Source organism: Aulonocara stuartgranti (genome assembly GCF_965226115.1).
Source record: "Aulonocara stuartgranti genome assembly, chromosome: 4".
Lineage (NCBI taxonomy): Eukaryota > Metazoa > Chordata > Actinopteri > Cichliformes > Cichlidae > Aulonocara > Aulonocara stuartgranti.
In genome coordinates this window covers 16,807,284-16,829,761 of record NC_138942.1, presented here as the reverse complement: position 1 = coordinate 16,829,761, position 22,478 = coordinate 16,807,284, and the positions used below count along the sequence as shown (strand labels likewise).

The window sequence follows — 22,478 nt, the reverse complement described above, 5'->3', positions numbered from 1 at the left end:
GAGTGAACACCACCTGCCGTCTTGGGAATCCTACCTGTTTTGAAAGCATACACACCTGGCAGGTAAAGCACAGCATCCACTGCTGTGGCTCCTTTGTAGGAACATGAAAGCACCGCTGTTCTGTCATAATTCCTACAGAGACAAACTGGATCTATTGATCCATTAGCCCTGTGGTCTTGTGGCAAATTCACTGTGGATGATTGGCTTAGCCAAAAAAAAAAAAAACCCTCCAAAAAACCACTGTTGTATTTGATGTGTGTATAACCTTGAGCCTATCTGTAGGCTCCATCTCTGTAACCAGTGCTCCAGTAGCAAGGTTAGCACAGATGCTATAATCAGAGACGTGTCCCTGGCTCATACTCTACAGTTTCTGGGTCATCCCTCAGCCCTCTGAGAGGGCCTCATGCACATGAGCTACAGAGGGAGACAGAGAGAGGCTGGGAGTGAGAGAGAGAAAGGTATTTATAGAAAAATGGGGCTTCGCTGTACCTTTTCTCGCAAAGAACCTATTCAGGACCAAGTGTGCATGTCCCAGTTTCCTGATCGTCAGCCACAGGGTTTGGACTGAGGCTGCTTCACCCAGGATGGAGAACCTGACTTTCAGACACTCTCCCTTCTCCTCCAGCCTCCACCACCACTGCCTCAGATTGCTACTTCTCTGAGAACAGGGGGAGGCACTGGCCTACGTAATCTCCAAATGTGACCTCTCAGGTACACTTGATTTACTTACGTGGGTAGAAGCCTTTGGAGGTAGTGAGCTCAGGTGAGGAGCAGCGTGAGGGTGTCCTGGGACACTCTTTGGCTGCATCGGCCCCCAAGCTGGGGGTGAAGATAGGCTGGCTGGAACGTGCCCTGCCGCAAGCCGGGCAAGGATGAGGCGTTTCCTGAGCAGAAAGGGCCGCTTCTCCCTGCGCCAGAGCAAGTCGGGAACTCGGAGTGCCTCCAAAGATTTCTGTAAGTCTATTTCTCAGAATGATAATTATTTTTATACTATTCCCGAGGTGTTTCATCTAGTGGAAGTCAGATAAAGAGGGAAGCTTTAAAAGGACCTGGAGCTCAGATGTGTATCTGTGTCACAAGCCGGAGAGAAGAGGACAAGAAAGTCTCGATAGTGCCGCTTATGTTCTTGCAGGGAGAGAAGATTACGATTCACATCTCAGTAGTAGCGATTTTCCAGTCTGTTTTAAAGCCTTAATCAGCTACTGTTTGTTTCTGAGATCAAACTCTGTGGGTTTTTGAGTCTGTATATATGTATTGTATTCACCGCCCTGAATATTCATCCCTGTGCTCTGGTAAGATCTGTTTTTTTATGTCTTGTTTTGAAGTAGAGTCTGACATTTTCAGATTACTTTACAAAGGCTTGCAGAGAATTTGAGCTTTTTAATTAGTCTTTTTTCTTTCTTTCTTTCTTTTCTTTTCTGTGTCTTTACAAGACGAATCATTTGCAAGAAGAAAAACAATTCTTTGGTGCTGGTTGTTGCGATTGGTAAATATTTTTTAATGTGTTTTCCTTTCCGGTTTTCTGCCTTGGGATCATGATGTCATAATTTATATTTTTCATGGAGTAGCGGCACTGGCTTGACTTGTTTGATCAAATAACTTGCATCTAAGTTTTCAATCTTGGCCACATACATGACAACTATGTACAAATTAGCTGGTTCTAATAAGCAACACTGTAATACAAATACAAATATGGATGCTGCAAAAGACAAGAACATAGACAGAGATTTTGGAACAAAATAAAAGCATCTACACGTAAAGTCAAAGTGCACTAAACAGTCCCAATAATGTCCTACATATATCTTCGATGCATTCGGATGGCTGTGGAAGACGAGTGATTCTACTGGGAGACCTACAGCAGCTTAATGAGGCCAGTGACCAGGGGAAGGTCGCTGGTTTGACATGTGGGCTAGATAGCAGCAGGCATAAATAACCTCCTTTGGTTTATTAAAAGTCAATCTTTCTAAAACAGAGAGAGTGCCTTGAAATTTTGCAGTTTCATTAAATAGACCAGTGCACCTGCTGCTACAGCTACAAGCAGCTCCATATCTCAGTTGGCCCATTTAAACAGTCGGTTTGACCTCTATTCTACAGCTCGCAACCACCTCCACTGTATTAGGAGCTTTGGACCAGATTAGCAATGCTCTTTTTATGCTTTCAGAACATGCGATAAGCAGCAAAGCAGAGATGGTTTCACCCCTTCGTAAAGTGCCTATTGATATAACCATCTTTGAGTCTGAGGCTTTGCTCTGTTAATACCTAATTCCGCCCAAGAAATGTATAAATGAGCTATTTCTTTGCGTCTCTCCAAGTTTTATTTCTCTCTCTGTTATCCAGACCTCGGCCTCCCAGCCACCAATCAGAACTGGCCAGAGGCATTTGGCTTCCGACTTGGAGGCACTGGGCCCAGCTATATCCTGTCTGTTGTAGAAGGCAGTAGTGCCTACCTGGCTGGCCTACAGCCCGGTGACCAGGTGGTGGACATAGAGGGCCAGGATGTGACCAACCTCAGCACACCGGCGCTGATCGCTTTGGCTCAGACCCTCAAGACGGTCCCACCGAGCATCGGGGTGGTGTCACGGATTGAACAGGTCAGCTGAAAGTCAATAACCCACATTCAGCTCTACAATGGTGAAGACGGTGCAAAGGTGGCAAACTTTATTCATTTTTTGCCCTCTCAGATCGACATCAACCCTGGCCCAGATGGCCGTTTTGGCTTCACCATTGTGGGAGACAGCCCCCTAATGGTTGAGGACTGCATGCCTAATGGTCCAGCTGGCCGCAGTGGCCTCAAGGCAGGGGACTATGTCATGGAGGTCAACGGCATTCCAGTGAAGCACCACGAAACAGCAGCCGCCATGATAAAAGCAGCTCAGGGACGACCTCTGCGTTTGGGTGTGCTCAGCATGGCTCGTCGACCCAAGCGGCTGAGCAGCAGCATGAGGGTGCTGTCACAGAGCGGTGATAGCGTCAGGGAGAGCCGGGCCCACAAGGCCATGGAGTTCAATAAAAAAGTAATTTTCTATCATTTTTCTGCATGTTTTGAATTGAAACTTAACATATTTAATGATGCCTTTTTTTCTTTCTCTGTCAGGTGGAGGAAGTGTTAGGAGAGGAGCCAGATGTGAAGGAACAGCTGTTTGAGGTGCTAAAGCAGTACGCTGCTGAGAGGGATGTGGAGAGCCTGGCTGAGGCCCTGCCTGATATTCTGATCACCGAGGAGCATCAGCAACTGATTGACAGTGTCAGGTAGCTATTCATTCACCCAGATATGCAATCAGAGAGAGACTTGGGGGTAAAACAAGCCTGACTAAATGCCATGTGCATCTTTCAAGAAGATTGGCTTCAATGATTTACTTCTTCTTATGCAGTGATTAACAACACTTTCTCAGAAAAACGGGAGTTTCTTAAAACTGTTCCTCCCGTACTTAGATGTCCCTGGAATACCAATGAGGGGGAGACTCACAGTGCAACACAGTTCTGATCATTTTTACATCTGGTTTCAGACCAAAGCCAAACCTGATATGATATTTAGTATTTAGACTTGGATTATAATCATCTCTTTCACTACTCCAAGCTGTATAAAATGCAAGCTCACGTACTCACATTTTATAGTCTTTACATTGGTTCCAATATGTTTCAGGAAATTCTTGTATTTACATACAGAGCACTAAACAGCCAGTTTTTTTTTCTTATCTCAGCTTCTTACAAAATACACTGCTGCTCGCTGTCTTCACAGGCTCAGAATTTGTTAGTTGTTCCCCAGTTTACGGGGAATTTTATTGAATCATTATTATTCAGTTATTTTTAAAAGACCTGTTTATTTCATCGTGTCTTACGGTGCCTTTTTATTGGCTATTATGGCACTTCATTTTCTTATTTATTTTATTGTTATTGTGAACAGTGCTGTGTGACTGCTGTACCCTGCCTCTTGCTTGCTCATTCAGCATTTTACTGTGTCAGGGGCACGTCAAAACCACACATAAATAAGTTTCTTTTATGTCTAACACTGCTCTTGGGTGCTTGAATGTCACTCTTCTGTTTCCCCCCCACCTCAGGTATAGTATGCAAAAAGCGTATGATTAGAAGTGTGACCGCCGAATATTGCATTTCTTCCTTCTCAGCAATCATTGGAAAATCAAAACCCAAACCACAACACAGCTGCACACGCTTGCATTTCCGCTCTCTCTGTCTTTTCTGCTCACTTCACTCTCACTCTGGTTTTTTCTCGCTTGGTCTCTTTCTTTCCCACATCTCCCTGTCAGCTGTGATGCACTCTTTGATACACGCACCAGTTTTTTGTGTGGATCACATTACTGGATGCTCTTTATTCCCTCCTCTGCATACAGCTCTTAGCTGCTACAGCCAGTTTGCTGCCGGTGGATGAGATTTTGCACACATAGTAACACACAGTGAAACATGCAGATGCTCAATCTCCATCCACACAGTCGTGGCTTTGAAGTTCCATACTGGGAGACATTATGAGTTGCTGTCTCAGGTGAGTACCGAACAATTTGTCACGATTAATTTTCAGAGCGTTTTCAGCATGTAACTGGTCATTGAGTTTGCCTTCTTTGGCATCTGTCGTGTGTGGTCATTTCTGATTGGTCATCAAGTAAACTGCACTGCTGTTAAAGCACTCTGTAACAAGTCGGCTGTCATAATCAATTAGTGATGAGTTTTCCCTGTGCCTCTTTTTTTTTTTTTTTGGTGACGAATCTGTTCTACCTGCAGCTAAAAAAACAAAGCTGCTGTCCAGCCGTCTCAGTTTCATTTGAACACAGATGTCTGTCTCACAGCACTGATGGCTCATTTCCATCCTTAGAAAGCTGCCTGGGAAAAACAAATGGTTTGCAATGTTTGTTGTCCACAGGAGAGCCATCAATTATGCATTAGCTGCACCCATAGAGGACTGAGGACTGTTGAGCTGTTTTTCTCACTTTCAGCAATAACTCTAACAATAATTGTTTGAGTCTGTCTTTAAAAAAATCAACTCTACCTTCTTTTACCCACAATTCCATACTGTGGTGCTGAATCAGGAATGCTATAACCTTGAAAGGATTCGATGTACATGTGCTACGTTCCACGCTTTTGTCTTTGTGTCTGCCTGTTATGTTGCCTACAGCTAAAAAAAAGATTTGGAAGGGTTTTTTTGAGTTTGTAGTCTCAAGAAAGGCTAAAAATAAACTTTATATTCCACATTTAGAAGAAAGGTCTTTATGTTTCAGCTGAATCTTTAGTTTGTCTGTGGTGGGAGCCGTATGGAGTTGTGCTTCCAGGAGCTGTGCCTCAGGCGTTGTGTTGGTCGATGTAAACAGTTTCTGTGGACAATGAAATTTGTAATATGAATGCAATGTCTTCTTAGCTAATTTTGCTCAGACTTTCATGGTTCCCCATGAAAAAGCCCTCTGACTGCAGTTTATAGGCTTGACTTTCCAGTGAGCATCTTTTATTAAAACCATGAGGTTTACATTGCTCGTTTTGAGTGAAAAATCTCCAGATTAGAACAAGGTCCACAAAATTGAGTGCATGATCCCCTCACAATGAATTGTCATAATTTCAGCTATTTGCTTGTGACCTTTCTTAAAACTTCAGATGCATTTTGGTGCTAACTAGTAAACTGTGTTCCCCATTTATTGCATTTAACTTATCAGCATGACGGAGCTATTCAGAGCTGTTACCCTAGCCTGAATTTGCTGATACTGAATGCCTTTTTTGTCTCATTAAGTATACTGATTGTGCTATAACTCCTAATCGCAGTGATCTGAAAAGCTGTACTGGGAATCCAAGCCGCTGACTAAGGAATTAAGATGCCCGACAGCAAGATATACGATTATTAGTGTGCTCCGTCATGAGCCTGGTGCCTGTGTCGTCGTTCTGAGCGCGGAGAATCAAGTGTTTGCTCTCCTTCTGCCACCCAATCTGCCGGTCTGTGTCCCTCAATCACTGTTACTTACTACGACAGCCCTCACACACTCATGCACATGCATTTACACACGAATGTGAGAACACTCCACCCACCCTCTGATAATGAGGGGTCTGTGTAAGAGGATCTGAGGTGTGCTTAACAGCTCATGAAACTATTTCTTTTGTCTGCCTTGTGAAAACTTGACCAGCTGGGCCACACGCTGCTCAGTCTGCCTCTGTCCCCATCGCTGATTCGCCTCCCCTCCTCCCAAAGGATGTGTTCTATTTTTAAGCAGCCTACTTCTTTTAATAAAGTCTCTCTTAGGTTTCTGGCGCACTTGCCGGTGTCAATTCTTAAATGCTGTAAAGCCTAGGGGTCAGCAAGTGCTTAACAATTGAAAATAGCGACAAGCTGGGAGTACCTATTAGCTCTTTTGTTCATGTGGCTGTGCAGTGTTTTGATAACTTGTGAGTATAGTGAAGTGTCAGCCTTTGTCTGACACTGCATCCATATATAGACTTCAAAGGTGTGAATTAATTAGACTTTCACATCCTTTTGTGTTTGAGTGCCAAAATGTTTTCAGCTTCTGCTTTATGAATCAGTCTTTTCTGGTAGTTTTTGCACCAGTTTGGATACATTTCCTACCTAGCATACATGTAATGAATAGGGATGAATCACACAGTCACAACTGCCAAACTTCCTGCATGTTCACTTATGCACATTACAGTTTCATTGTGCTGACCTGCCTATGAAATTCCACTGGGGCTCCACACTCTTCTCCACTTCTCTCCTCTCTCCCTCCTCACTTACTCCTCTGTTCTTGTCATTCTTTCTTTCCTCCACTGAGGGAAGAGAAGATTTGTCACTCACTACCTCTCACTGCTGAATGATGGACAAGTCAATACTGAGGATTATCCTTTAACCGAGACCAAGAAGACAACCTTGTGTTGACCTCGAGCCTTTGCTTCTGTCTTTTGGTGCCTGTGGAGGACGAGGATAAAGGATGGGAAGGCACAAAGAGTGCTCCCCCAAACATGAAGTTGGAGAAGAGCTAATGATGCTGCCTGAGGATGTTTTGGAGGTGTGGAAGGATTTAAACCACAGCCACTCTTATAGATTGCTCCCTCCCTCTCTCTCATTTGGTCTCGTTCTTCATCTGGCTGCTTTCCGAGCCTGCAGCAGGCACCTTTGAGATCCAGGACACCTTTGCGTTTCTCATCTTTCTCTCCTTTCTCCTTTGTCCGGGAGAGTTGTTTGTTCAAAACTAGATGGGGACTAACTGAGACAGAGGGAAGGCATTTGCATTGCTTAACTGAGCTCAGACACTTCCTCAAAGCCCTGAAGAGCCATGGGAAGGGATAGGAGCCTTTCCAGACACTTTCGGTATGGCACTTTTTGTTTGATCTCAGAACAGTGTTCACTGTGCTTTGTGTTGTTGTGCTGAGCTGTATGTGAAGTTGCTGGAGCGCTGCTGCGCAACTATATCTGGTGGGCTTGTTATCAAGGTGTGTAATGATGATCAATTTTACACTTTGTGTTAGCATGTGAAAATGTCAAAACTAGAAATATCAGATTCCAGCTGGGATGAGAAAACCTCTAGATTTTAGCAAAACTCAGTTTGACATCTCCCAACAACCACTTTTGCATTTTCTTTTGGAGGCTTTTTAATTTCACTCTTTATTTTAACTTCACCGTGTCACATAGTGTGATTCCTATTTGCAGATTCATACTTGGCCCAGCTGTTAAATTAGCTGATCAGAAGTGGGTCTGATGATGATGATAATAATGGTTTTCTTGCACTGAGTTTCCCAGCTGATTGCAATTGTCACTCATCCCTCTGTGCATCATGTCCTTGATCCACCCCTCCCTCAGACCTAATTATAGATTTATCTCGCCCTCCTTATAATTGAGGGCATCCCAAGGCCTACATCCAGCTTCACTGGAGAGAAGCTTTGAAGTTTCTGCTCACTTGTTTTGGCTAAGCTAAACTTTTTTTCTTTTTTTTTACAAGTAGAAGTTTCTTTGACGTAGGTCGGATTGTTTCAGCGGAGTTACAGTACAGGGATGTAGAGAGGGAGTACAGGCGATGACAGCAAAAGAAACCAATAACTGACAGAATGAAATGTGATAAACGTGTAAAAACTGGCCCCATTCTGTTTTGTATTTCCCCCCAACTCCGTTTGTCCGGGGAACCATGGTGATGTATGACTGTTTTTCAGGAAAGTTGAATGGCCTACATAGGGTGTAAGCGCAGAACATACAACTTCATTCCCAATAGTTATATGACCCTGGCCTAGAAAGAGCTCTAGTTTTCTGCCTTCTTTCTTTCCTAGTCTCATGACACTATCAGATTTTACAGCTCATGTCTTCATATCAGTCTCTTTTCCGTTTTTTGCCGTTACTTCATCAGCTCCTGCTTGTCTGTCTTTCCTTTTCTTCCTACTTTTTCTTTCTTTGTCACTCACTCTGGCTTTCTGCTGGCTTGGATGGATACTGTTTTCTCTTATGTATTGCTGTTTATAACTGGAGCATGGTCCTTGGAATAGCAGTACCAAGCAATCTGGTGTTACAGAATAACACATTGCTGCCCTCCAGGGAAGAGTTGACTTTTTGCTGCATGAATACACAGTGCACTTAATCATTGTCACCCTCATACACACCTTTTTGGGTTCATAATTAACATGAATTTAGGTGGATGAAGCATTACCGATGGAAGAATTTTTGTCACTGATAACACTGAGGAGGTTGTCCCAACATGCTACAGAAAGCAGTAAAAGGGAAAGGGAAGGTTTAGAAGATGGTAGTGAGACCTGCTATGATGTATGGTTTGGAGGTGGTGGCACTAAAAGAAAACAGGTAGGGAGAGTTGAAGATGCTAGGAAATTTTATTGGGTCTGTCCAGGAGAGAACAGGAATAGAAATGAGTACATCAGAGGGACAGCTCAGGTAGTGTGACTTGGAGACAACGTTAAAGAAGCAAGGGTGAGATGGTTTGGACAAATACACAGGAGGGATAGTGAATATATTGGACAAATGATGTTGAATAGAGACCTGCCAGGCAGGAGGAAACAGGAAGACCTTATGGTTGTGGTGAAAGTGGACATGTATTTACTACAGTCTTTGAATCTTTTGTAAAGACTCTGTATTTCAGCTACATTTTCCAGATGAGCCTCAACACAAGTCTTCAACAATGTTCTGTGCATTAATAAACACTGTATCTGTGAAGTATGTGAAGAGAGCTTCTTTTGATAAAGTTAATGTGGGCCCGTGATTGCACCATGGGGAACGCCACTTGGCATACTACACTGTTTGGTTACATGAAAAACCAATTATCTGATAGTCACTGAAGCAACTTTACCACCTCAACTCACTCATGTTTCCATTTTTCCCTGATGATGGGTGTAACTGACAGTTATAAATCAGTTTTTGACATCAGTGAATAGAAAAAAAATGTACAGCATTGCTTTATCTAGTGTGTCTTTCTTCAGTGAAACAAAGAAGGTTTGCATAAGAGTGACTATAATTAAGTGCATTGTGTATTCATGGGTTTGGTCTTATGTCAGTGAGACTGCAAGCATCCAGACTGCTTTTCCATTATTCAAGTTAAGGGAAAATACCTGATGATGCTGCGAGTCTGTCCATGGCTGGGTTAGACCACGAGAGTCATTAAGTGTTAATGAGGTTGAAAAACATACAGCGAATCAGCAGTTAGTTCCCATATGTATTTGTGAGTGTGTTTGAGTCAAGGTGGAATAATTTCTGTACCAGGAGACACTGTGGAAAAGCAAACTGTAATTTTGCAGTGCTTCTGGCTTTGTGCTCTTTGAGTTATGCTTGTAATATACATACAAGTGTACTGCAGGTTTGTTCTTGTATAAATGTAATAAACCGTATGAAAGCTGCAGGTGCAACCAGTAAGCAAAATAAATGTCACAAGTCTTACCAACAGTACAAAAGTAGAGACTGTATTAAACTGAGTGTTTTGTTCTTGTGGATGATGAGCACTGGATGTTGGTAGTGGTTTAACATACAGCTTGGGAGTGCATGACCTCATTTATAGAAGTTTTAAAAGTCTCAGTCTGTATTTTTGGAACACCTGTGCATAGCTGGGTTTTGGATACCGATCAATGTGCAGTGTTCCAGGTTGGTTTTAATTAAAGCTATGGTCTGGTGTATATCAGTGTGCACTTGTAAAAACCTTTAAGTTTAAGTGAGTCATAACTTTGTGTTAATAATTCTCTAGAGAGTGAATATCTATATTCCCTCAGCTTTGCATCTTAAGATATTGGTATGAAGGCAACACACTACATAAGCAAGGATTTTTAAGAAACTACAAAACTGAGAATAATCTAATCTTTGCCTCCTAACGATATTCCCAAATGTACCTCTAAAATCACTGTGACAGCTTTGAAATCCAAAGTGCGCCGCTGAGCCTTATTGCGATTTAAATCAGAATTTATGCTGTGTACATGGAGCCACACTGGAACTGGTGCACTCTGAAAAAAACAAAGCACTCTTTCCTGCTCTGCAACAGTGGAAGCACCCAGGAGATTCACGGTGAAGTTAGAGAGATAGAGAGAGTTGTGTTGAGAATCGAGGGAGCATCATTTTGTAGGCAGGATGGGGAGGAAGATATGCAAAAGAGAAAAGGTGGCGGGGAGGTGCACGCGTATGTGTAACAGAGGAGCGCCCTATATTTAAAGAAGGAGCACACGATAGAACACTTTCCAAAACAGTTATTGGCAATATTTCTTCCATTTCTAGGTCACTTCTATTGCTTTGTTATGCATTTTTCTTGTTCTTGCAGATAATTGGCCAAATATAAACCAGCAGACAGCACTAAGACTAAGACAGTTTAATGGGACCAGACATTTCAAGCAATCTAAAAAGATCAGTGGCAAATGTCAGGTTTGGGTGTGAGTAGAAACCGTAAGAAAATGGTTCTTTATCAGTGTTTAAAGCTGATGCTAAAGATCTTAACCCTTCAAAGCCTGAACCATGAAATAATTGTGAGAAAATTCAAATCTTTGGAAAATAGGGTGTTCTTCTGACAAATTAAGAAAATAATTTCCATATATCATAAATATATTTGCTATATTTGGCTAATTTTTTTAGCAGTGTATTGCTTAAAAATGTATTGTGCAGTTTGGAAAAAATCAGGTTCATGATGTAGGCATTAAAGGGAGAAATTTGTATCAAATAAATAGCAGCAAGTTTTTTGATGCACGCAAAGCTTCTGAGAGGTTGTGCATCTGAAATACGAGCTCTCTTTGGCTTGATTCATTATTTGAAAAAGAAATTACAACTCTGTTTTGTTATTTTTAATCTCTGTGCATGAAACATACAAAAGATCGGGGGGAACTGGGTGCACTACCCTCATAACACACCCTTTAACACACTAAATTTAATGGCAACTTGATGTGAGGGTTTGCTTTTCCTTTAAGAAGAAAAAAACCCACATTTGGAGTAGATGATGGGAGGGCAAAATACCAGTAGTAGGGGGGGAATGAAGTGCTTTCTCCCAGAGGTGGCTCTGGCACTGAGCTTCCTCACATTTCGTATATTAGCAGTGAGCTGTCACTGATACTGAACACTTTTACCTGCAGCCGCTAATGTGACAGGATCACACAACAAAGCTCGTCTCTCTCTTTCATTCTCTCACTCACATGCAAACTCTCACGAAAATCACACACACACACACACTCAGATGTTGGACCAGTTCTTTCTGCTTGCCTCGACACTCCCATGAGATGATACGGATTGAACTATTTTTAAGCCAATTAAGTGGATCCTGCTGTTGGAGCAATACGTAATCAGAACAAGAATCCCTCTGCAGTTTTGATACCTCGGACAACAGATGTTTTGAGACATTAGTATAAAGAATATGATTTTTGTTTGGAAGGTATAGGGTGAAATACTGCTTGTTTTTATTATATATGATACTGATCTCTTGTACAAATGTAAAAAAAAAAAGATTGCTGGGTACTGACTGAACACAAGAGAAGCTGAACTGGAAACTGCTCCTCCTTTGCTGTAAAAGCTTATCCAGTCTCTCTGGGGTTTGTTCTGATCCCACAATGTTTGTCAGGATCTTCATTCCCAAGAAGCACCGGGAGCGTTTTGACGAAGTGGTTTCCCAAAGCCTGATGAGCCGGCTGAAGGGGCGCAGCTTTAGTGACCCCAGCCGCAGCCACCTTCGCCGTAGCCGAAGCGAAGATCACCCCGAACGCCTTCTTGTCTCCACCCGCGCCAGCTCAGTGCCACGCACCCACGCAGAGGAAGGTGTGGTACCCCCTGCCCGAGGCATGCGCAAGACCACGTCACTCATAGCTGGCCACTCCAGTGGCACCACCACAAACTGCAGGTCTGTGTTAAGTAACAATGATTTTGGTTTTCCTTAAAGTTTATTTAGAGCAAAAAGATAGAGGTGCACAAGTCCCACCTCTGCAAAAATAATGAGCAGTATAAGAAATTTGGATTTTTTTCTGCTAACATTTAATCAGTTCCAGAGTGTGCTGGCTTCAGCTACACAGTATATGTCATTTTTAGTCTTCAAGATGCCAGTTTCTTTAAATAACTGTCTATCCTCCTATGTTTGATCACTGCACCTTTCCAAAAAAATCCCCAAAACTGCCTGAACCGCCGTCTCTGTGTAAGCAGGGAATTTATTTAAACTGGAACATGTAGGATTTCAGTGAAAAATAGACCCTTAAGTGGTAAAACCAGTGGCGACATAAACCTATTAGGACAGTCACGCCTGCTCTCTTTTCCTGCAGTGATGCCGTTTTTCATCATGAATTGACGTCATTCGCTTTTCCACTCATATAAACTCATTTAAAGATTTAATGCTGAGAGGTTTTTGAAAAACACCTTTAAACATGATTTAAGCACCCTTTCACCTTCTGCTAAAGTTATGGGAGTAAACCGCCACAAGACACTCCCGATCTCCTCGTTATACAGCTCCCTGGGGACAGATTGTCCATATTTAAGTAGGCTTGTTCATGCAGGATGTGAATTTAAAGTAGTGTGCTGAATATGGAAGTCTGCTCAGCTTCTTTCAGAAAAGGCAGACGAACTATGTTTAACTATGTTATGTGACTCAAGGCTACATTCACTGAGCTTGACAATTAATGAACTTTACCCCATTTATTGTAACAGTTTCTGTCCACTGGATGTTATTTTAATGATGTTTAAAAGTTTAAGAGGGCTTTCTTGTAACCGGTTTTCTAATATTTACTACAGTCGTGCTGATTTAGCCCCTGAATGTGATAGATTATTTCAGGTGACCTGCTTTTCTTTTACAACAAAGGAGCTCTGAGTATGGTTGTTAACTGAAGCTTAAATTTGCTTCTTTAGGACAGTGAGAGTTTGCAAGGGCAACATGAGTTTTGGCTTCACTCTCAGAGGCCATGCTCCAGTATGGATTGACTCCGTGATCCCTGGTAAGAATGAAGCAGATAATGGACTTCAATAAGAACTCCATATAGGTAAACTGTCTGTCATTCCTTCTCTGTTCTTCAGGAAGTCCTGCAGACAAAGCCGGTCTAAAACCAGGAGACCGCATCCTGTTTCTCAATGGACTGGACATGAGGTTGAACTGCATAAACTGCACATATTCTTTGCATGTTTTTGCATAAAACAGTGCAAATCCTAAAGCAATTTGCTTGTAAAGAAATAAAAAAGAAGAAAAGTGATAGGAAGTTAGCATAAACATGTTGTTATGGTCCCACTGTTAAAGATATTTTTTTCATTTGTAAAATTTGGAGCCTTTGAATATATTACAAGACTGAAGTAAGACAAAATATGACAAGAAAGTACCCCCCAAAGCAACTTTTCATTCATTGGTTACTGGTTATTTGGATGACATAAGTAGTAGTGACATCACTAAATATTAAGTTTTAGCTTTTCTACTAAATAACTGGTAGACTGGTAGAAATGCCTTTGACATCCTGGATACCATCTGTCCGCCTGCAGGACCTCCTCCCATGAAAAGGTAGTGTCCATGCTGCAGGGAAGCGGTGCCATGCCCACACTGGTAGTGGAGGATGGGCCGCCTACATTTACCCTTGCAGAGCAGGACCTTGCAGGAGGCGGCGTTCCTACAGAACAGGCCCGCTCTCCTGTGCTCAGCTCCCTCCAGTGGGTGGCAGAGATTCTGCCTCCCAGTATCAGGGTTCAGGGTCGCACCTTTGGGCAGCAGTTGGAGCACCTGCTGACCATTCAGGAGAGATACACAATCTGCAAAGCTTTGGAGAACTTCTTCCAGCATAGGTAAGCAAAGCACAGGGAGAGTATGGATAGAGACTAGGGGTGCAACGATACACAAAATTCACGGTTCGGTTCGGTTCGATACTTTGGTGTCACGGTTCGATATTTTTTCGATACAAAAAAAATGTTCATGCCTTTTTAATTTGTCATTTATTAAAATTATAAATATATATTTTAACTCAAAAGTACAGTTTTTAAATTTAATGTTGCTGAAACAAAAGTAATTAAAAAAATAAATATATCTCAGGGCTCTCAAAATTTCAAAATCCCTGGTAGCCCAAAGTAAATTTAAGTAGCCTGAATAAAAAAGAGAGCAATTTTTTGATTGATGTTTTGTTTCCTGTTTTGTTTCCTTTACAATATTATACATTAAAGTATAATATTGTAAAGGAAACAAAACATTAATCAAAAAATTGTTGAAAAACAAATTACAACATTGTATAAAAATTACAATCATCAACTCAAATACTTTGTTCTAATTGAACAGAAATTTCTATGAACTTGTAAGAACTGTGTAGGACTTGAATCAGTCTGTGTCAGATCCTGAATTTGAAATTTCCGCTGAAGTCACGGGTAAGAGATAAGTGGAACCAAGATCTAGGACATTTGCTTTTTGAAGTTTGCAAAGACTGCTAAATTTTGCCAGTGGTAGTTCACTCTTTGCAACATAGTACGCTGTTCTAAACAGATTTTTCAGGTTTATTTTTAGTATGTTATTTGCAATTGGTGTTTGTTCTGGGAAAGATATTGCAGACTGAGCAATAATGCATTTCTTGCATTTCTCATGGGTTCTAATGGGGGCCTTTCTTAAAATGACTGGTCCCAGTAACAAAGGCGCTTGTCGACTCAGAAATCGAGAGAAAACCAACAACACACCCGGCAGAACATTATGTTATTTACACGGGTGCACATAAGTGGTCCGCATGTGCGCATTCGCTGTCAAAATAAAAGACGCGCACCAGATAAGAAGTTGCAACGCAAGTTTGCATCCATATAAAAAGCACTGTTTTTGTCCGCTAGAGTGAGATTTTCACGGCACATTCCGCACCACATCTCTGTGCGTTCATCATTTGTTTGAAGCCAGCTCACCACCTGCAACCACTTTTCCGAGAATACGCGCTTCTTTTGTGACATTTCTTTGGAGGTGGAGGAACACCAAAGTAATTGCTTAAAGGAGCTTCTTCGACATCTTTAAGAGTTCTAAACAAATGTCTGTCCTCCTCCAGAAAATCTTATGTATGCAAACACGTGTTGCAACTTCTTATCTTGTGCGCGGTTTTTTTTTTTCTTCTTCACAGCGAATGCGCACCTGCGGACCACTTATGTGCAGCCCTGGTTATTTAGCTCGTCATATTGCAGCCACAGAAATTCTTTTGTCCATGAAACCATAAAGCTGCACTTTCTTTTTGCCTTATAGTCTGATTTGTCATAACTTTTCCGTTTTGTGGTAAGCTTTTCTTTGGCTGTCACTTCTTCACCCTGACCTGTCTTATTTGGCTCAGCAGAACTAAAATATATATCCTGCTGCTTTTACACACACACACACACACACACACACACACACACACACACACACACACACACACACACACACACACACACACACACACAACGCTCAGCGATTCTCTGCGCGATCAACCTCTCATATGTTTAAGCTTGCTGCGGGAGATTTCACTTGTCAAGTTTGCATAGTAAGCTAACGATTGATAAGACGATGTCAGAGGAATTGGTGCGCAAATTATCATCACTCACCAATCAGTGCTGTCGCTCTCTATACACAGTTCGCGCGATTGCAAAGTGAAAGCAAAAAACAAGCGCAAATTCAAACGCGATTTCAATATGTCACATATTGACAGTGGCTCATCGATGCCAATGACATAATTACCCAGCTACATTTCCGAAAGAATGCAAAAGCATTGACATATATTTTTCCTTCCTACAATAGCCCAACGGGCAGGGCAGAGATAGATTTTGGTAGCCCGACGTCCCGGGGCTAGCGATTTTGCAAGCCCTGTATCTGATTGAGGAATCATTCATCTTTGGAAAAGAGAGTTTATTACAGAGAAATGGCTCTTTCCAAAATAAAAGCTATACTATACGCTTCTTCTGGGCTATATTCTCAGCAGCATATTGTAGCGGGTCAGGGCTGTTCGGGGTTCTGTTTGTACAGTTATGTTTTGTTTATGTTGCCATAGTGACGGGTGACGCCCTCTCGCTGCGACGGTGTGTCCTTCCGGGGTCAGAGGGCGCCCTGTGTGTTGTTGTTGTTGCTGCTGTGCGGTTGCCGCGCTGAGCAGTTAGCTAGCGGCAGTGTTCTTCTGCAGATGTCGATAAACGGCTGTGCTCCCTGGCTAGCTCACGGGAAGCAAGACCAAACGACAACTCCGTCTCCACCTTGTCTGAGCTCGCCACATTGGTGTCAGAAGTGGGATGATGGTGGCACCCCATGTTCTGACCCGAGTGACTTTTCCCCCGCCGGTCGTGACCAGCCGGTGCGCCAAAAGAAGGCACCTGGACATTTGCAAAGTGAAAGCAAAAAACAAACGCAAATTCAAACGCGATTTCAATATGTCACATATTGACAGTGGCTCACTGATGCCAATGACATAATTACCCAGCTACATTTCCTAAAGAATGCAAAAGCATTGACATATATTTTTCTTCCTACAATAGCCCGACGGGCAGGGCAGAGATAGATTTTGGTAGCCCGACTGGAAAAATCGCTAGCCCCGGGACGTCGGGCTAGCGATTTTGCAAGCCCTGTGTTACAGGCATGGCCCTTTAAGGATGAAGCCTGATGGGAAATGTATTCGGGATGTGTGTAGCGGGACTGCCTGGTGTGTGTGTGTGTGTGAAGAGAGAGAAAGCGGAGAAGGGGAAAAGGTAACGGTTAGCTACAGAAGAGACGAAAAGAAAACAAATAAAAGGAATATAATAACTCCCTCAACAGCCAGAGTTGTGTCGGCGATGCTCGCGGTGAGTAAACTGTTTCAGCCCACTGTATGTGGTGTTCGTGCCTTAGAGAAGAAATAAAGTTCGGTGAAGCAGTTTCCTACGCCTCCTTCGATCTTTTTGCTAGCGGAGTTGACCTGTATAGTAAGCTGTTGCCGGTGTTGTGCCAAAAAGTGATTGTCTGCCAAAAACTGATTTCCAGTGTTTCTGTGTATTTTTTATGTGTAATATCTTTACGTATGTTCGTAAATAGACTTCGGTGAACAGGGGATACAAAGGGGTTACATAAAGAATTAAAACATTATCTGTTTTTTAAGTATCTTTACAACTTGTACTTACATTATAACCAATCCGGTCCTTTATCCCCACTTAAAATATTTTTACAGAACTATTGTAATATTTGCTGCCATTTCTGCTGTCCTGTTGGGCAACTTACTCTTACAAAATACATTTTTAATGTTAATGAGATTTTTTTTACTGCATAAATAAAGGTTATATAAAAGTCGCTGCCAAAAACTGATTGCGGCTTGTATCTTGCTACACGAATGTTGTTTGTGGCTCAAGATGACTTTATGTCATCCATAAGGGATGCATTTGACATATGTTTAACATATTATAGCCCAACAAGTTACTTATAGCACTTTAAATATGAGCAATCGCTTTTTGGCAAATACCGGAAATCAGTTTTTGGCAGACAATCACTTTTTGGCACAACACCTGGCTACGAGTCAGTTACGGAACCTTCAAGTAACTGCCAGAGGTTTCCTTACTATGGTTCGGGGCCGCGGATCTGGCACGGTAACACCTGTATCTGATTGAGGAATCACTCATCTTTGGAAAAGAGAGTTTATTACAGAGAAATGGCTCTTTCCAAAATAAAAGCTATACTATACGCTTCTTCTGGGCTATATTCTCAGCAGCATATTGTAGCGGGTCAGGGCTGTTCGGGGTTCTGTTTGTACAGTTATGTTTTGTTTATGTTGCCATAGTGACGGGTGACGCCCTCTCGCTGCGACGGTGTGTCCTTCCGGGGTCAGAGGGCGCCCTGTGTGTTGTTGTTGTTGTTGCTGTGCGGTTGCCGCGCTGAGCAGTTAGCTAGCGGCAGTGTTCTTCTGCAGATGTCAATAAACGGCTGTGCTCCCTGGCTAGCTCACGGGAAGCAAGACCAAACGACACCTCCGTCTCCTCGTTGTCTGAGCTCGCCACATTGGTGTCAGAAGTGGGATGATGGTGGCACCCCATGTTCTGACCCGAGTGACTTTTCCCCCGCCGGTCGTGACCAGCCGGTGCGCCAAAAGAAGGCACCTTGACATTTGCAGGACTTTGTGTGGGGTAATGGGGTCGTCGGGGACGACTGACCCCTTAGGTGGGGGCTATGTAGCGGGTCAGGGCTGTTCGGGGTTCTGTTTGTACAGTTATGTTTTGTTTATGTTGCCATAGTGACGGGTGACGCCTTCTCGCTGCCACGGTGTGTCCTTCCGGGGTCAGAGGGCGCTCTGTGTGTTGTTGTTGCTGTGCGGTTGCGCTGAGCAGTTAGCTAGCAGCAGTGTTCTTCTGCAGATGTCAATAAACGGCTGTGCTCCCTGGAAGCAAGACCAAACGACACCTCCGTCTCCACCTTGTCTGAGCTCGCCACAATATTAAACATATCAGGTCCCCATAAGGAGAATCATGTGCTAACGGCTGTCTAAATGACTCGGGTAAAGTTTGTAGCATGCATGCTTGTTGTTTTTGTCTGCTTCCACTTGTCTTTGCACTAGGATGATGTCGGCGTAAATGTGCAGTCATATTCGTTGTGTTCCCACTAGTGCTGTCAGCGTTAATCTCGTTGAAATGACGTTAACGCCACAACATGGCAAATCTCCGTTAACGAGCTACCCCTGCATGGGGCTAGACAGCCAACACGTTAAGCTAACTGCGCTAACGCACTAGTTCCCACCCATGTAATTGAGCATTGCGTGGCACATCCAACATACTGTTTTACTTTAGTCCATGATGCGCTTACCTTCAGGGTCATACGTCACATGAAAACCAAAATAATTCCAAACGCCAGATCTGAATGAGGGTGGGGGAGGTTCAATTTGCCATGTTGCAAGGAGAGCTTAACTTCTGTCTCGCTAGCTTGCCCTGCGCTCTTCCTTCTAACGATCCTGTCTGTGTTGAACGCTTAGTGGATCTGCGCTCGACAGTGCAGCCTAGGCAGTAGTCGAACGCAGATTCACTGAGCGCTCAACACAGACAGCATCGTCAGAAGGAAAGTTGATAAAATAAATTACAAATGTTGTATTGTTCGATACATATGCATACCGAACCGAAAGCACTGTATCAAACGGTTCAATATCGATACGAGTATCGTTGCACCCCTAATAGAGACCATAGATTGTGTACTGTATAAGGGGGAGACAGAGAAAGCTAGTGACTCAATAATATTGCTAGTAATATATTAATATGGTTGTATTTTGCTCAGCTAGAAGCAAATTAAGTTGTGGGTTTGGATTTCAGTTCAGTTCAATAACTTGGGCCAACTACATAGATGATGGCCATACACCTGAGTTCAAATTTTCCTGTTACCCTCTAATTCCTTTGACCTCTAACTGGACAGCCAGGTGATCTCTGTCCCGTTGCCTGTGCTTCAATGACAGGAATGTTGACACTCTGATCGTGGATGTGTTCCCAGTGCTGGACACTCCAGCAAAACAGGTGATCTGGCAGTTTGTTTACCAGCTGCTTACGTATGAAGAGCAAGAGCACTGCCAGAGCAAGATTTCACGTTTTCTTGGATACAAATCCCCAGGTAAGTGCACAAATTTGTTGTAGTTTACATTTTTATGACACTTGGTATTACATATGGATTATGAAAATGTGTTTGTGTGTGAGATGGAGACTCTTCTAATGAAACGGCAGTGTCCTTTGATGTGGTCTCACTTTTCACATAACTTCAAATGAAGCAGTGGAGACTGCCAGCAAGACCCATTGCAGCCAACCTTTGCATGGAGGAAGTGGAAAGTAAAGCTCTTGGCTCTTTCACAGAGACAGCACCTAGCCACTGGTACAGATACATCAGTGACACCTGGGTCAAAATCAAAACTCAAGAACACAAAGCCTTCACAAGTTCCCCAGGGAAGATGCAAAGTTAATACAAAGATAATAATTTAATGTTTCTGGCTGTGCTGTTGTATTACGGAGGATGGAAGCCTCAACATTGAAGTTTACTGGAAGCCCACACAGACCAGTACCTACTCTTTGACTCCCACCACCCTCTGGAACACAAACTTGGGGTGATCGGGACGAATCGGGCAGAAAAAGTTCCCTTGAAGCACAACATCCCAGTGCACTTTAGACCCAACCACACACTCAGACAAAAACTGGTTCATCCCAAGGACAAAACTCCCAAACACAAGCTAAACAATGTAGTGTATGCTGTGCAGTGCAGCGAGGAGTGCTCAGACCTCTACATTGGAGAACCCAAGCAGCCGCTCCATAAACACATCGCACAGCATAGAAGAGCCACCTCGACAGGACAAGATTCATCTGTACATCTGCACCTAAAGGACAAAGGTCACTCTTTTGAGGATGCCAGTGCTCACATTTTGGACCGAGAAGAGGAGTAAAAGAGGTCATCTATGTCCGCTGTGAATCACCATCTTTGAACAGAGGTGATGCTTACGACACCAACTGTCAGCCACCTACAATGCATTTTTGAGATTCCATCTAAGGCAGCTCAACCCCCATTCACATCTTGTGTCAGGTGATCTCAACAGGTCATATGATAGGAAGGCTGAGAATCGATACGCCACTCACTGTGGTTTCATTCGAAGCCTCTGGTAGCAATGACTCATGGCTTGGCTTGGCTCATGTTACGATGCATAATGACCACCTCCTCAGAGACAGTTTCCCAATTTTTCCAATTTGTGGGACTCACCATCTTTTGGTTTAAGAACCGAAGAAGCTTCTTGAACATCTCCAAACAACTTAAAGAAGTCAGTCGACTTCGTTTCAAGCTCTTAGGACTACTATGACCAGGATGACTGAGAATCTGCAGAGACGTATGTCCTGACGATAATCACGGGTCATTTTTGGGGATCTTAAATAGAATCGCTAGTTCGGTGAAATGCAATCAACCCAGGTGCTGCAGCCCCTTACACTCCTGCATTGCAAATACATGTGTGTGTGTTCCAGTTCCACCTCCACCACCACCACCTCCCCCTCCTCCGGAGCCCGAGGTTGTCCCTGAGCCCCACCGCCGTAGCAGTTCCATGAGGGTGACAGGGACCACGTACAGGAGCAGTGTGAGGGGACGTAGCTCTGATGACCTGGTCATTGGTACACACTTGGGCATGGGTACTGAACTTTACTGTCTCTGTCATCATCAGCAGCAACATTAACACCCCGACCACCTCGGCACGCTTGACTCCTATCATGATCATGACGCCATTAGCACTGATATTGTTATCATTGTGCCTGTCCACACGGTCCTGTTTAAATTCACTTATTGATCAGAATTAAATTTTCTTCAAGCTTCTTTTATATGAACAGTTTTGTTGAAATCACTACATGCTTTTACATTTGCATATTTAATGTATTATTTAATGTATTTAACATGATCCCATGCAGTCATGTAGTAACATCAGTCTAAATCCAGTATATCTCTTTGCTGATCTCACTCACTCTGCTCACTAACTCACAAGCCACCCAAAGCCCAAATACTAACAACACATGCAAAGCTGGAATCTATATTTAGGTCTATCTCACTCATAAGAGTCTAAGTTCTTCCAATGGTTGTGTTATCATAGGCCACCGTGCAGAGCCATTACTGGAGACGGGGATGAGGCTAGCTCCAGGAGAGAGACAGTCAGGGGATGGTACCTCTCTCCCTGAAACTCCCAACAACCTCACTAATGTACGTAGCCATGCCCATTTTAATGAGACAAGATGCATATAATAATGGCAATTAAAGAGTTAGGATAAGAATTCTCAAACCAGTATATATATATTTATATATTCGTTTGCACATTTTCACCATGTAAGCTGTCAGCAGTGTACGCTGAACTGGAGAACATGTATTCAGCCAAGAGGTCCAAGTCTCTGAAGAGTCGCCCGCCTCCTGCCCCTGAGAGTTTGCTGGATCTGGACCCTCCGTCACGCACGGCATCCCCTACGATACACCTTAACACAGGTAGCTGATTGTAGACGTTTGCATTTGGAGCTGGAGTGGAATCTTACTCTAATACACAAAATCTCCATCTGTCTGTACATCATGAAAACCTCCTATATGATCAGGAGCTGAGCACCCAAACCTGACACACAGGTACATCTTAGAGCCCTGAAATTTCTTATCGGTGTCACATAT

The 22,478-nt window shown here is 43.0% G+C and overlaps 1 protein-coding gene across 4 annotated transcripts in view; it reads left to right on the top strand.

Annotated features, from left to right (window-relative positions):
• The first annotated feature begins 735 nt into the window (after positions 1-735).
• The window catches only part of grid2ipa (glutamate receptor, ionotropic, delta 2 (Grid2) interacting protein, a), a 31,633-nt gene continuing 9,890 nt past the window's right edge, over positions 736-22,478 (top strand). For 2 of the 4 annotated variants that reach the window (XM_082530135.1, XM_082530134.1), the window contains exons 1-12: positions 736-954; positions 2,338-2,591; positions 2,682-3,014; positions 3,095-3,249; positions 11,997-12,272; positions 13,265-13,350; positions 13,430-13,499; positions 13,883-14,179; positions 19,771-19,922; positions 21,308-21,469; positions 21,922-22,028; positions 22,157-22,304. In XM_082530135.1, the coding sequence (XP_082386261.1) occupies positions 873-954; positions 2,338-2,591; positions 2,682-3,014; positions 3,095-3,249; positions 11,997-12,272; positions 13,265-13,350; positions 13,430-13,499; positions 13,883-14,179; positions 19,771-19,922; positions 21,308-21,469; positions 21,922-22,028; positions 22,157-22,304 (2,122 nt within the window). In that variant the 5' untranslated portion in view covers positions 736-872. Of the gene's footprint in view, positions 955-1,180; positions 1,293-2,337; positions 2,592-2,681; positions 3,015-3,094; positions 3,250-11,996; positions 12,273-13,264; positions 13,351-13,429; positions 13,500-13,882; positions 14,180-19,770; positions 19,923-21,307; positions 21,470-21,921; positions 22,029-22,156; positions 22,305-22,478 lie in introns of those variants that run through there. The other 2 variants (XM_082530136.1, XM_082530137.1) reach the window with 2 other exon arrangements.